The sequence below is a fragment of the Lipomyces arxii genome (genome assembly GCF_038497795.1).
Source record: "Lipomyces arxii strain Phaff 12-163 unplaced genomic scaffold V1512scaffold_3, whole genome shotgun sequence".
Taxonomy (NCBI): Eukaryota; Fungi; Ascomycota; class Lipomycetes; order Lipomycetales; family Lipomycetaceae; genus Lipomyces; species Lipomyces arxii.
The window spans coordinates 739137-752953 of NW_027117702.1; the positions used below are offsets into that span (position 1 = coordinate 739137).

The 13817-nt window shown below is 42.6% G+C and overlaps 7 protein-coding genes across 7 annotated transcripts; 2 read left to right on the forward strand and 5 right to left on the reverse strand.

The window, feature by feature from the left end:
- Window positions 1-19: 19 nt before the first annotated feature.
- Window positions 20-1409, reverse strand: V1512DRAFT_246330 (glycosyl hydrolases family 18-domain-containing protein; the record flags this gene model as incomplete). The annotated part of the gene is made up of 2 exons (XM_066914421.1): window positions 20-693; window positions 740-1409. 2 exons carry the CDS (start codon window positions 1407-1409, stop codon window positions 20-22), a joined length of 1344 nt encoding a protein of 447 aa, XP_066773186.1.
- Window positions 1410-1699: 290 nt separating this feature from the next.
- V1512DRAFT_259546 (uncharacterized protein) lies at window positions 1700-3303 on the reverse strand. The gene is made up of 5 exons (XM_066915667.1): window positions 2944-3303; window positions 2810-2897; window positions 2666-2748; window positions 2397-2616; window positions 1700-2345 (listed from the first exon to the last, which is right to left on the reverse strand). Exons 1-5 carry the CDS (start codon window positions 3201-3203, stop codon window positions 1881-1883), a joined length of 1116 nt encoding a protein of 371 aa, XP_066773187.1. The 5' UTR covers window positions 3204-3303; the 3' UTR covers window positions 1700-1880.
- Window positions 3304-3391: 88 nt separating this feature from the next.
- V1512DRAFT_221881 (terpenoid cyclases/protein prenyltransferase alpha-alpha toroid) lies at window positions 3392-6132 on the reverse strand. Its single transcript, XM_066913727.1, has 7 exons — window positions 5727-6132; window positions 5311-5677; window positions 5168-5264; window positions 4357-5118; window positions 3824-4310; window positions 3578-3774; window positions 3392-3526 (listed from the first exon to the last, which is right to left on the reverse strand). Exons 1-7 carry the CDS (start codon window positions 5913-5915, stop codon window positions 3439-3441), a joined length of 2187 nt encoding a protein of 728 aa, XP_066773188.1. The 5' UTR covers window positions 5916-6132; the 3' UTR covers window positions 3392-3438.
- Window positions 6133-6279: 147 nt separating this feature from the next.
- Window positions 6280-6776, forward strand: V1512DRAFT_235323 (H/ACA ribonucleoprotein complex subunit 3). The gene is made up of 2 exons (XM_066914086.1): window positions 6280-6499; window positions 6551-6776. The coding sequence occupies exons 1-2, from the start codon at window positions 6322-6324 to the stop codon at window positions 6565-6567; spliced, it is 195 nt and encodes a 64-aa protein (XP_066773189.1). The 5' UTR covers window positions 6280-6321; the 3' UTR covers window positions 6568-6776.
- Window positions 6691-8507, reverse strand: V1512DRAFT_259553 (Nin one binding Zn-ribbon like-domain-containing protein). The gene is made up of 3 exons (XM_066915668.1): window positions 8209-8507; window positions 7045-8164; window positions 6691-6990 (listed from the first exon to the last, which is right to left on the reverse strand). Exons 1-3 carry the CDS (start codon window positions 8417-8419, stop codon window positions 6780-6782), a joined length of 1542 nt encoding a protein of 513 aa, XP_066773190.1. The 5' UTR covers window positions 8420-8507; the 3' UTR covers window positions 6691-6779.
- A 103-nt stretch (window positions 8508-8610) lies between these two features.
- V1512DRAFT_221890 (DNA-directed RNA polymerase) lies at window positions 8611-9484 on the forward strand. The gene is made up of 4 exons (XM_066913728.1): window positions 8611-8842; window positions 8892-8989; window positions 9035-9111; window positions 9161-9484. Exons 1-4 carry the CDS (start codon window positions 8714-8716, stop codon window positions 9277-9279), a joined length of 423 nt encoding a protein of 140 aa, XP_066773191.1. The 5' UTR covers window positions 8611-8713; the 3' UTR covers window positions 9280-9484.
- Window positions 9485-11830: 2346 nt separating this feature from the next.
- Window positions 11831-13805, reverse strand: V1512DRAFT_259557 (uncharacterized protein). Its single transcript, XM_066915669.1, has 9 exons — window positions 13384-13805; window positions 13287-13334; window positions 13228-13241; window positions 13138-13177; window positions 12998-13082; window positions 12932-12948; window positions 12465-12885; window positions 12271-12416; window positions 11831-12222 (listed from the first exon to the last, which is right to left on the reverse strand). Exons 1-9 carry the CDS (start codon window positions 13408-13410, stop codon window positions 12184-12186), a joined length of 837 nt encoding a protein of 278 aa, XP_066773192.1. The 5' UTR covers window positions 13411-13805; the 3' UTR covers window positions 11831-12183.
- Window positions 13806-13817: the final 12 nt, after the last annotated feature.

The following is a 13817-nucleotide window of genomic DNA, read 5'->3' on the forward strand; positions in this document are numbered from 1 at the left end:
CTTTGAATGCGACTAAATTTTATCGACCAAGAAGCATGTGAGAAATTCCTATCAGAGAATTTGCGGTTCCCGTCATGTCTCCTGTTCCTTGCCAGAAAAACAGCCCTCCAAGTCCGCTTGCCTTGACAAAAGATGCTTTGGCTGCTACGCTCTGTTCATTGTCAAAACTGTACCAAATGTCTTCTGTTTTATTGTAGAAGCTGGCACCAATTACTGACTGATTATATATAACTCTTGCGTCGTTAGCTGTGATACCTAGCTGGTTGTATTGAACTTGAATGCCATCTGCTGAAGCTTGCTTGCGATCCCATGTTTGATCAGTTCCATTGACACCTGGAAACCCTTGCGCATAGAGCGGTACACCTAGAATAAGCTTGTTGGCTAATTCGGTGTTATTTTTAAGACAGTATGTTGTCGCTGTCGACCCGCCGTCGCCGCCTTCAATCAAAGAATAAAGCTGTGCCTGGTATCCGCTGGTTTTATTCCACGGGCCATAGTAATCATATGCCATGAGATGGAATTGATCTAGTTGTTCGATACATTTTGCAACGTCAATAGTCTGCAGTGCCCATTGTGTTGCTGGAAACGCTGATGTCAGAAGGTATTGACCTTCTGGGAAATATGCTCTCAGTGTTTTGATCAATGCTTGAAAATTGTCACCTTCCTCAATGTCTTTCGGTGTTTCCCAATCGACTAACATTGTTAACATTTGGCGATTGTCTACAGAATCTGAACTTACTGTCGATTCCGTCGTATGAGTACTTATTAACAAGACTTCTCAATTGCGAAGCAAAGACCCGCCTCGTATCAGCGTATGCCGATACAGTTGAGAAGTTTGCGCTACCGATTCCACCGCCAACGCTAAACAGCAACTTTAAGTTTGGTTGCTGTTCATCTCGGATGTCTCTGAAAGACTTGACACACGCATCAGATGTCAATTTATTGGATCCAGTCATGCCAGCCGATTCTGGCTCGGTAAGAAAAATGCTACCGTCGGCGTTCAGTCCAACAAACGTATAGTACACGTGTGTCACGTCCTTGACTAACAAAGAGGAAGGAGGATTAATATTGCATGCCCATTCCGGATAGTATATACCGTTTGTATATTTCTTTGCTGTTGCGGTCGGGATAGGAGTGTTGGTTGTTACTAACCGTGAGATAGTGCTTGAGGATTTACGTGGCTGTATGCTAGACAAAAACGACGTCTCTCTGGATGTACTTGTGGGCTTCGATGGTGCGGAGTAAACTAGCTTTGGGTGGTGGTGGTAGTGCGTGGGATCAATTTTGGTGGTTGATGCATTTGCAGTAGAGCTTGTCTTGGTCCACAATACCGTACTAGTCTCATCTTCACATCTCTTCGCTAGTCGTCGGGCCTTTGCACGCCGTGAAGATATGAATGGTATAAACATGATGACAATTGGCTTGGAGCAGGGAAGTTGACTTTCAGAGTCAATATAAGTTCAAGACTTACGTTTTTCACCAGACCATTTACAAGACGGTAGTACAGTTTTATGTACCTACAGGGGGTAAATAATGGTTTCTAATACGCACAGACGCTAGAAAAAGCGCGTCTATGTCGGCGAATTTTGTTGCTGTGTTGTTTATGCGTTGCCTTGTTAAGAGGCTTTGAGGCCGACTTGAATCTTGACAGCCCCTATTAGCAACAATATGATCACGTGAACGTTTTGGTACTCGCAAATTTGTATAACAAGTTGATCTTGATACAACTTCGTGTCTATTGTTTCGAGCATTACTTAAACAAAAAAACAAAATCCTCATTTACAAAATGAGACAAATCGCGGTTATTCCAAGAATCCCTCTTAAAGTACCAAATCTCTCAAAATCTTCAAATTTACAATGTACAGAAACCCTTCCTTCCTTTACTTTGATAAGTCATTCGAACGGTCGTCGATATGAATCAGATTAGCTTCTTCGTCGCTGTCCGCGTCGTCAAGAAGGCTAGGCGTATGGCTCAGGTTTACATTTGTACTCGTAGTCGTAAGAGGCTCGCCGTAATCCGCACCGTCGTCCTCAGATTCATAGCCGTGTAACTCGGGATCATCTCTGTAATTTGCACCGCCAAGTCTGGACAAGTCGATATCGCGTGCATCTTCGTTCGATGCCGGAGTACGAAGGGGTTCGTCGTACATTTGCCGTTCGTGGTCCACCTGGGCATACAAATGCCTCGATCGTTGCGTCATTCGCTGGTAAATGATCCATCCGGTAAGAGCTGCGACCGCAGCACCGCCGATAATTGAAAAAAGGTTCAAAACCTTGGTACCTGTATCAAGTTTATCGTCACTCAGGTTGCGCAGCCTTGATCCAATGAAAACTGGAATCAGGAGCTAATTTATTTGTCAGCATGAAATAGCAACAGTACTTGACATTAGTCAGACCTTAGGAGTCGAAATCAAAGTAGCTATCGCAAAGTTACGAGGACTAATAGTGTGAATTGTAGACAACGCGGCATTACTGAACGAAAAAGGTAAGGGAGACATACGGATCATCCACAGCAATTTCAAACCGTCATGCTCCAAAGTGAACGCCAGTGCTTCGAAGTTCCGATTGTGCTCTGCCAATCGTTGGGCAAAATCAAAAAAGTACATTCGGCACGCACTTGATCTCGTTAATGGCACAGCCCAAAGTTGAGAACGCACGAACTTACACAAAACAGCCATATGAAGCAAACACTGTAGCAAATGATGCAATTGCCCAACCCTTCCATACTCCATACACCAATCCCGCAATCTATAATCTGTTAAAATCGAACTCCAATACCAAGGCCTCCTAGAGCTCAGATCATGCATACCGTAACTACTGACGTATAGCCAATAATTGGTGGGAAACTTGTTACTGAGATTAACAAAATCAAAAGCAGACTTCCTCCGCGCATAGTACTACAATATCTATTAGCACAATCACACTAAATCGTCTTCATCATACCTCCAACTCTCACACATTGGCTGAATAAATCCAAAGATCTGCGAATGAAACACCAGCAGTAAAATGGTTGCAACTCCAAGAAACACCATCACGGCCCCGCCAAACACTTTTTGTCGCACCGGTAGTTTTTCAAGATATTCAGACATTCGTTGTCGCATCAGTCTTGGGTTTCTGAAATCATCTGGGCTCGCGTCGGGCGGTGGAGGCAGCATGAGCAAATTGGCCTCTTCTCGGGCAAAACTTGCCAATTGAGAAGACATATTTAAAATATCACGGTCTGGTCAAAAAAAGTGTCGTGGTTGTTACGAAATGGCGCGAACAGCGTAAGCAGCCTCGACGCCTCGACGCCTCAACGCCTCGACGTCTTGAAGTACACTTCGACGGTCGATGATATCACAGCCTCAATTTAAAGTTTACCTGTCGGACGGCTACTACTACCACCTCCATAATGATATACACACAGCTACTCATTGTACTATACTATCCAGCTAAATTTTACAGAGGGTCGTTGGAATAACGCTTTGCATACATTCCGAGCGCCTTAATCGGGAAGTTGAACTTGTAGTTTGGATACTCAATCATGCTACATCTCAATCAGCTGTATTCACCACAAGCCTGTTTAATATGTACTTACCAGCTTCGGTTGAAAACGCCTTCGATACCTTCTTGTTTCCATTCACCATTAGGCTGTTGACGATCTAATAAAAGTTTGAGACCTCGTTTGATGACTTCGGTATCTGGATATTCTGCAAGCATGAGTGCAAGACAGGCCCAAGCAGTGTTGACCACTTGAGTACGCTCGTGCGGAACGTACGTTACTGTTTCACATGACTACTTGTATTAGCACATTGTCTTCGCATTCAGAACCGACGAAGTATACCCGATAACTTTCGCCCCAGCCACCATCAGCTTCTTGGTGCTTCACTAAAAAATTGCAACCCTTCCGTACCTCCTCACTGTTACTGTATAATTCTCCTTGATATGATAATGCTTCGATAGCAAACATTCCAGCATATGTGTAACATATGCCCCACGCTCCGTACCATCCTCCGTGCACATCCTGCGAGGATTTGATGAACTGGATAGCTTTATTAATAGCTTCTTTCACTTCGGCCGTTCGGTACGAAGAGTGATCTCTGAAGTAAGATAATCCAATGACAACTGAATCTGAACACTCGACGTAGGGATATTCAACCATTATATTACCGAAAACTTCAGCCGGGTTAAGCAATTCCAAAAGTGGTGTCGCTCTGATCAGTTCGTATGATGCAAAACTTCCAAACGAAAACGATCCAAGGTTTTGCAGACTTAGAAGCACATCGATTGCAGGATACAAACGTTCATCTGAAACAACTGTGTCAGTATACCTGGTCAGTCAGCCCTGTCTTCTAGACTTTATCTGTCGCTACGTACGACAACTTTTGAACCATCAGAATCGCCTTCAATGCTTCGGCAGTACAGTCGCTAACCGTATATCCTTGATCTTGGGTCGAGAAGGGAAAACATCCGAGTCTGTCGTCTCGATAGCATCCAGGCAAGCAATTTGTGGTAAATTGGCAATTGTCCAGAAATTTTAGACCTTTCTTAACCGTGTCGTGAAATTCAGGAAGCTCGGCGGCACCTATAGAACATATAGTTTGCATCGCAAAACTGACATCCCAGCACTGCACACCGTTGGTACCTGTGGCCAGCATTCCGTCTTCACTGATGTACATAATATCTGGCAGTCTGTCTTTCAAGCCCAGAAAATTTTTGGAGTCGGCACCTTCGTTCCAATACACCACCATCATGTTCAACGCAAAGTTAACCGGTGCAAGGCAAGCGTATTTTGTGTTTGCCAGTTCCTTGTCGATGAGTTCAAGAACTTTCGCTTTGGCTCGCTGTCTAAGCCAGTCTGGTCTGGCCCACTTCTCGAAAATCTTGAGGCCGACGTTGGCAAAGTTTAGTAAAGCCGAGTGAGGATAATAAGTATCAATAGGAGAAATTGTATTTCTGTGCTTTGTAAAATCAATGTTGTCGTACGGTTTAGTATACAACTCTTGCCGTAAAGACTCCAATAGAGGATTGAGCGGCGCTTTCACTCTCTCGTCATAAAGATATCCCATTGGAAGGTACACTTGTCTTGTGTGAACCCACCATTTTCCGGGATGAAATGGCAGCCATTCGGGTAATAACCTGGAGTGTTTAAAATCGGCGCATAACATTTATGAGCACGAGTTCTTACCACATATCGGGGGGAACAGGATTAACACCCTCCCAATCATACAAATTCAACACTGACAAGAAGATTTTTCCCCAATGCGGAGCCAAAATAGCTCCTCCTAAACCGCGGTCAGAACGAGTTACCTTAGATACTGGGACACTCACCCATCTTATGAAGAGTGTTTCGAGCTTTCGCCGCAACGGGATGGTCTGCCGGCATTCCTAATAAACGCAAGACCGCGTAGTTGCATGAAGTACCAAATACAGTACTTTTATCTTCCGAGTGCAGACCCCAACCGCCATCAAGCGGATGAGCTGTGTTGACAAGGTACCGAGTGACTTCAATTTTCCATTCCTCAGGTATAGGCGTTTTACTGATGTAACACGCGGTGACAACACCGATCAACATAAACATTGGCCCGCCATATCTGCATGGCCAAAAGCCTTCCTCCATTTGCATTTCCTTGTAGAATCGAAGACCGTTAAGTGCAGCATCGAGTGGCTTCGTTGTTTTTATAAATATGGGCAGGCCCTGTAGATTGCATTAGTCAAATTCCAGTGTACATTGCTCATAAACCCACAGTCTCAAGTCCCATAACGTATCGCTCGTACGGTTTTTGCGGTCTCTTTTTTGCTTCTTCGTCATCCTTCAAATAAGACCATGCTAGACGCCCAACTTTGTCGCTGTTCAGTCTCCATCGTTCAGGGTCTGTACGTGGTAAATTATGCTGCTCTGAGGGCAATGGCCGAACTGTGACTGGTCGTGACATGCTACAACATATGACTTCAACAAGTAAATAAGGCAATTATGCTTTCAATAAGGACAGTTTATCTAAGACGCGACGCTAACAAGATGGTTCCCTGTCTAATTGAAGCTACTGTTCCTCAACACTGACAATTGAACTCAGACGCGTAAATTGTTCGTAGTAGTAGCAGTTATTATGCTGATGTGTAGCTTCAAATGCTTACACGCAACTTAAACGCCTTGCACATGTGAAGAACAGGTATGTTCGCAACTCGCATTCGTACTTACCCGAATACGACGTCACGTGTTTGACAAATTACGTCACGTGATTTACTCCTTTGAATTCATAATTTTTTTTTTATCATTTTGGGAGACTCGAGAAATCGATCATCACAGCCTAGTTCACTCTACTTGTCAAGTAATATTTCAAAATGCACTTGATGTACACTGAGTCTGCCGATGGAAAGCGGATATATACGCTTAAGAAGATCACTGCTACCGGTGTTATCACCAAGTCCGCGCACCCTGCCAGATTTTCCCCAGATGACAAGTATTCCAGACAGAGAGTTACACTCAAGAAGAGATACGGATTGCTTCTTACGCAGCAGCGTATGTTACTTGTATCGGATGTATATGAAGTAGTTTGTTAATGTGAGATAGCTCCTACCAAGTATTGAGTACAATTTGGGCTAGAACGAAAGTAACTTTTTGTAAGATACGGGATGATTTGGCGTTTTTGTTAAAAAGTGTTACTACGAAATGGATCCAGATGTCAACAGACAGACAATAGAATCTTAAAATCATTTTTTATCGCTGTAAAACATTGAATTCGGTAACATGCAAAAACGCCTTACACAAAACTTTTAAATGCTTTTGTAACTCAACCTCTTTAAACGCGTCTTCGGCGTTCGTTGACATATCTTCCCTTGCCAACCTTAACACCAGTTTTCGTGTTGTCACGCTTGTAAGATCCACTCGCGAACGGCGACCCCATGGCGTCGATGCCACTACCGCCAATCCACTCTTCAAGCATCTTTTCATTATGACGCTTGCGCCAGACGTCATTTTTGACAGCCTTAAGATACTCCTTCTGATCTTCTCTATTATTTTAATCAGTACTATGTTGCCATGAAGATAAACGTTAAAAATCATACCTTAGAAGCACCGTATCTTCCACTTCGCCGCCTGTCTTCCTTGTCTTTTTGGCCTGAGGGTTTGGCAGACTATACCGGTCACCCCTATGCGTCCACTGGAAGTTTTTCTTTAAATGAACTTGTAGCTGGCCGGTACTGGCTGACGTAGTGACCGTACATCGAAGAAGAGTAGCACCTCCACATCTAGGGCAAAATTGACGAGGAACATTACCAGTGGGAGGAGCTGTAAGCAAAAAACAAGCGTGGCATCGTAACATCCAACTTCTAATCTTTCGAATCTGGCTTCCTGATTGAGGGTTGATCACGTTAAGGCCAATCTGCATAGCCACGTTCTGCATCGCAAAGTCACCGGAGGCCATACCAACCTTCAAGACTTTAGCCTGCTCCTCAGTGCCGTTTTTCTTCACAGTCTCAAGCGTTCCGTCCAAAATCTGTTGATTTTCAAGATTATCAGGAGTGATCCAGCCTTCACCGTCGTCTTCCTCTTCGTCAAACTCGTCTGCATTATCGTACGCAACCGGTACCGGATCGTCAGGGGTAACCGGCCGCTCATCTGCTGGCAACTCCTTTATACGCTCTGGGTCTGCAGTAAAGGTCTGCGCTGCTGGTTCAGGTGCCGCTGTAATCGGCCGGACTGCAGACTGAACTTCCTTTTTATTGTCAATTGGTTTCTTTGTTCGATTCTTGAATTGCCTTTTCTGTGACCTAGGCTTTTGTTTCTGCGCTACTGTACTCCAACCATCATCTTCTACCTCGGTGGGCTCATCTGGAGTTGCAACGGGCATCGCCGACTCATCTTCGCCCATTATGCTATCATTTGCAATATCTGGCTCATCAGGCTCATATGACACCAGAGAAAGCTTTTCAACGTCTTGTGTAATACTGGTGGTAGTTTTCTCTTGTTCAATCGCTGTTTCTGAATTCTTTCCTTCTGGTTTTGGTTCACTCTTCTTTGACGCAGATGGGCTAGGGCCATTGATCTTAGCCTGGCCAGGTGCCTTTCGTAGTCTCCAGTCTCCACCGTTTTTCTCGCACTCGAGCTCGTAAGTCAGTGCAAGAATTTGCAAGTCAGTGACACTTAGAACGCCGTAATCTCCTGTCTTTTTTGCAAATTCGGACACTTGATCACATTAGATTTTATTGTTATACAGGTTATCTTCTTACCAATTTGAAAGTACTTTGGCAACGGCTGTCGTACTTTCAACTTTTCTCCCCACAGCAATAGATTTTGACGAGCACGTTCATCTCGAATTTCGCTTTGGACAGACGGAGTTGTAAAGAATTCTTCGGCCAAACCAGCCAAGGTAGAGTGGCCGTTAGTGATGAGAGGACCGGCATCAAGAACAAGAGTGTTAACTCTTGTAGCAGACGCCATAACTTTCTCTGATGTTTCCTTGTAAGTTTCTCTACACGTATCTCTCTATTCAACGTTAAAAACCAAAGTAATTTGTTCTTAAATTGCTACAAATAATACAAATAATATTTTGTACCGTTTGGGACTTTGACACCGGTAAAATCTTTGATGCGGCTCAAAATTTTGACTGTTGCACTATACAACGCATAAAAATTGTTTGTTCAGCTGTGCCTTTTGTATTTATCTCGTACACTCTAGCTCAAATACCCTGCATCTCAGCTTTTCACCGGAGAAATTGACTGGAATTTAGCAGATATGGCCGATACTACTACTGCAATGGAAGTTGAGGCTGTCGCACCTGCAAAGACTGAGCTTAACGATCAGGAAATGGTTGATGATGAGCCTGAGTACACTCCAGCCATCGACCCAAACAAAATACAAATAGTAAGATCCTGTTTCTGTTATCTGTTGTCTAGTTCCAACTTATTTTTAGCTACCAGGTGCTTCAGAGGACGGAACTGCAGCCTCGTTCAGGATATTACAAGAGGACCATACTTTGGGAAATGCTTTACGATATGCTATCATGAAAAAGTACGTCAAGCAACACACTTCGCAATAATGTACTAATTTTTGAAGTCCTGACGTTGAGTTTTGTGGTTACTCTATTCCACATCCATCAGAAGCGGCAATGAATCTTCGCATCCAGACCTACGGTAAGAACCGACGTCGTGGCTTATCTAGTATTGGCGACTAACAACACAGGTGAAATCACAGCTGTCCAGGCACTCGAGAAAGGACTTGATGATCTGGTCGACTTGTGCGATCATATTGAAAATGAGTTTCGCAAAGCTGTTGAAGCCGGCGGGTACGATACTGCTTAAGTTTCTACATTTCACAGGTCATAGACGTATTTGTTTTATGGGTTCCGGCGTTCAGTTCTAGTTGCATCAATCAGTTTGCACTACTGTATAAATAAATGTTCAAAGATTTAGTCATTTAAAAGAGATAGTCATAGCTAGTTTGTGCAAGTTAAGATTTCTACTTCTGACAGCGAGAATAACAAGCCAATGCAAATCTGTCCATATACTCTTGGTATTCATAGGCACATGCAACACTAGATAATTGTGCGCTCGAAAACAACTGCTAAGAATGATAAGTATCGTAGAAAAGTCAAAAAAGCATCGTCATCTGCAAACAAGCGGATATTAAAAACGCCAATAGACCAAACGTGTTTGTTCTAAAGCACGGGCAATCAAACAGCGGAAACATACAGCCAAGGTATAAGCATGCAGGTCTTAAGCATCATCAAAAGGAGTACAAAAGGAGTAGTAAAGAAGCTTAGAGTGGAGCAGAACAATTTACCAGTCCCACAGCGCAGACGACACAGAATGATACAGAGTGAAACAACGGCATTATGTAAATCAACGCGAGCCTACGAATTCCACACAATAAACAACGGTCAAAATAAGCAAAATGCCAACCGCGTACGGTGGAAAAAAGTTATTGAATATCAACCGCCGGGATGAAAAAAAGGAAAGAAAAAAGAGTAATTGCAGCACCTACGATTCCAGCGTGGTCTCCTGCCGCAGTACTGAGTAGGCCTATAGTAGGTTCACGAGGGTTGATCGGACGGGGAACAGTGTTTTCTACCAGGTATGGCCGCAACTGTTCGTAAATGCGGTTGTGGTCGTCGTCGACTTAGTAAAATCAAAAATATGCCCTAACCCTTATGTTTGCGTTGAATGCAAAAAGAGACGAAATTTTAGGGTGATTATCGGTCGTTCGAATCGAATCCAGTCACGTCGATATTTGCAGTTTGTAGCTAAAACTTGAACTGCTTCGGTCGTTAATAGTGGCCCTTACCCTGAATTAAGTGATTATATGGAATTATGTGACAATTTCGCACTTTTCTCACATGCGCGCGGTTCGGTGATACTATCGTTTGCCTATAATTATTGAATTTGACGAATTCGATAAAATTCACTCGCAAGAATAAGGCATGTAATTTATCTCTATATATGAAATGTTACGATGGTTGTAGTGGTGGCGTGTTGAAATGGCGCTTGCTTGGTCTGTACTGTATTCTGTCTGATTCTGTCAGTTGTCTGTAATCCTCTGGACGCCTAGAAGGCACTCTATTGATAATTGTAGTGAGATTTATGTATGAATGCTGGCAGTCAAAACAACGGCTATTTCTATACAATTTGTGTCAATTTTGAGCTAATGATATAGAACAGCTTGTTTTACAGATACTGCAGATAATAGACATTCACTCACACAAACTCGAAGAGCTCGGTCTGATCTAATAAAGTAGAGGATTCATATTAGTGCCTATCAGGATATCTGAATATTACTTTACCGTGTCGAGACTTCAATGGCAGTCCGTCTGCTCGATCTTCTGCTGAATCACTTTGCTACTTCGTAAAGTCATTATTGGATCTCACATCAGGCAGAGTTTGCACCGGATCACACTTTGTTGATAAGCTGTTCAAAGTTGTGCAATCGATTAAGCATATCCGAGGTGTCGTTGATTTTGAATGTGATCCTGCCAATTAAGGGAGCGCGAAATACCTAGGTGTACGACTCACAGCAGGTTATGGTTATTATTTAGTACAGGATTACGCGTTGTGACCACGATTACTCAAAAACTACTTTTGTTTGCTGGATCAGAACAATTTTAAGTTAAACAAAACAAATCATGATTTAGGCTGTCATAACCCACAGTTTATTTGTTGTACGCATATCTTCATTGGAACAAACGTTGCAAGTGCATCATCTTAGGGGTTACTTCAACAACCGAGTAGTTCCAACTTTTATACAGCGCTCTTAAGAAAAGAAGGGTCAACATTTTCGACAGCCAAAAACTATAAGCCGCAGCTTTGAGAAGTCTCTAGCACATAATGGAGGGAGAGAGCCTGATTACAGCAACAACCCAATGAACACAAGCTTTACACAAACGATCACTTGCATGATTGATATAATCACGGTAGATAAATATTTAAAATTTTGTAAACATCTGCGGACAGAATCTTATAACTAACTGACTCCATTAAAGAATGCATAAAACATCTCCAGCGAGAACACCGAAACACTGTACGGTGGGAGAGGATACATGGGGAAAGCATGCAGTCATATCTTTCTCTTTTAAGGGTTGGGGTATTTAAGATTCAACTAGACTCCAATTAGACTCAGTTAGCTTGTGATCTGCTAACTTTATTTACAGTAAGTAAAACTACAATGAAATTCAGGAAATAAAAATTTAAGAAATATGTTGTCTATGACTGACTGTCTGACGAAAGATCACGCTATACTGTATACGAACTCTGTATGATAAAGAGAGCTGGATATTCTTAGTACGTAAAATTTACATCACTTTCAGAACCGGCTTTTTTGACCACTTTTGAATACACACTCACATTACAAAACCAAAATTTACCATGCTTAGGTCAGATTCTATGCAGGTTAAACAGATCAGCGAACTGTCAACACCAAAAACAAACCTCAATTTAGTTCAAGTGTCCATAAAACTAAAATCAAATAAAATTTGTTTTCACTATTCACTATTCACAATGGACAACGCACTAAATCTAAATCCAAATAAATTAAAAAATAATAATAATAATAATCAGAAGTTATTAACAAATATATCACACAACCATACTCCAAAATGCAAGATACAAGGTGATACAAATAACTAGGCAGAAAAATAATAAAAGTAAGGCAAAAAAAGCAACGACTTTTTGGCATGAAGTGAAGTGATCGGCCATCGGACTAAATTAAGGAACTTAGTAATCCACTGCCCAACCATTTTCTAGTAAAAATTCCTAGGAGAGAAGTTAGTCTTGCGTTTAATGGCACACTGATCAACATACTTCAGCAGCAGCCTTCAAGGCAAGATTTGGCCTCAACTGCGACGGCTCAAGATGCTCTCTCGTAAATGGATCAAAAGCATGTAATTTCAGGTGATCTAAAATCACCGATCTTTCAAATGACTGACCAGACTTGCTCACGACAGGATCTAGATTGTAAGCGAAAAACACAAAGCAAATAGAACATTCTTACATACCAAAGAATATGTTGAATGAGATTGGATCAATCAAGTAGTCCGGCACTTCGCGTTTCTTGTATTTGGCATCAGATCGTTCAAAGGTCTGTTGTAGCTGACTGAGTTTTTCATCCCGTTCGTATTCATAAAATTCCTTGTTATCTTGCTTCTCACTCTCAATAGCATCCGGGTTGGCATTTGCTTCTTCCAGTTTTCTTGCGTACTCAGTGTACAGCAAATCTTTGAGCTCAAACAGCAGTTGTCCCTCTTTTTCTATCCGTCGCTGCTCCTGGACCTCCCACCGCTGTTTCTTAGCATTAAGAACGGTTTGAGCGATTGCGGAGGTTGAAGGCGATTTCTGGGAAAGCGCCAGCTCGTAAGCCAACTTGCTTGACCGCAAAGCCTCATTCGGGCGCTCCAACGCTAGTAATGACTGTGCTTTCTGTGACTTGTTAAGACTAATCGACATCTAAGACCTAACCACATACAAAAAAATGACCTTTCACTGGGACTCATTAGCATTCCAGACAGATTCTAAAATTAAGAACACTTACTTGATTCAGGATTCAATTCAAGTGCCTTTTGACAATCACTTAAAGCGTCTTCATATCGATGTAGTCGTAGACGGCATAGCGCTCTCTACATCAAAAAGTCAGCAAAGATGATCTAGCCGTACAGCAGCAATATAACTGACATTTGTGAAATATGCCGCATTCGAGGAATCCTGAATAATACTGTACGACAGTTATTACGTGCCGGAGAAGACTATATGAGTAAAACATACGCCTGAGTATATTCCTAATAACGTCAGTATACTCTGCATGGCGACCTTTGATGACTTACCTTTATAGCACCTTCATAGTCCTCATGACTAAAAAGAACATTGCCGGCCTAAAATCTGTTAATCCACACTGAGTCTGGGCTATCGAATTGCACAAACCTCCTTGTGACTCTCTGCCGGCTGCATAGTACCTGCTGATGCTGCTTGCTTTTCTGACGCGGTCCGTTCCGTACCAAAGAACTGCCGCTGTAATTTACTATAGTACAAAATTCCCGCCTCTGTATGGCGTAGATATGCAAAAACAAAAGCAAAAACGAGAAGTTGGGATACAAGAAAGAACCACACGGTGAATAAAATTAGCCAGCTCTCGGAGCTTTCACCTTAATTTAGTAGAATAGTGCGTCTGGAACCGAACAGATCCCAGCGAGTGTGCTATGAAAGTCTAATATTCAGATTACAACCAGTTCATTGAACGCGTCGAACACGGTTCCGAGACTTTTTGTAAGCGCTGTGCGTTGTGGTGAACTCGGAATTTCAGAGTACTTCGGCCATCTCGGAACAGGTACGCGCCATACGTCTGCACAGTCGCCGTA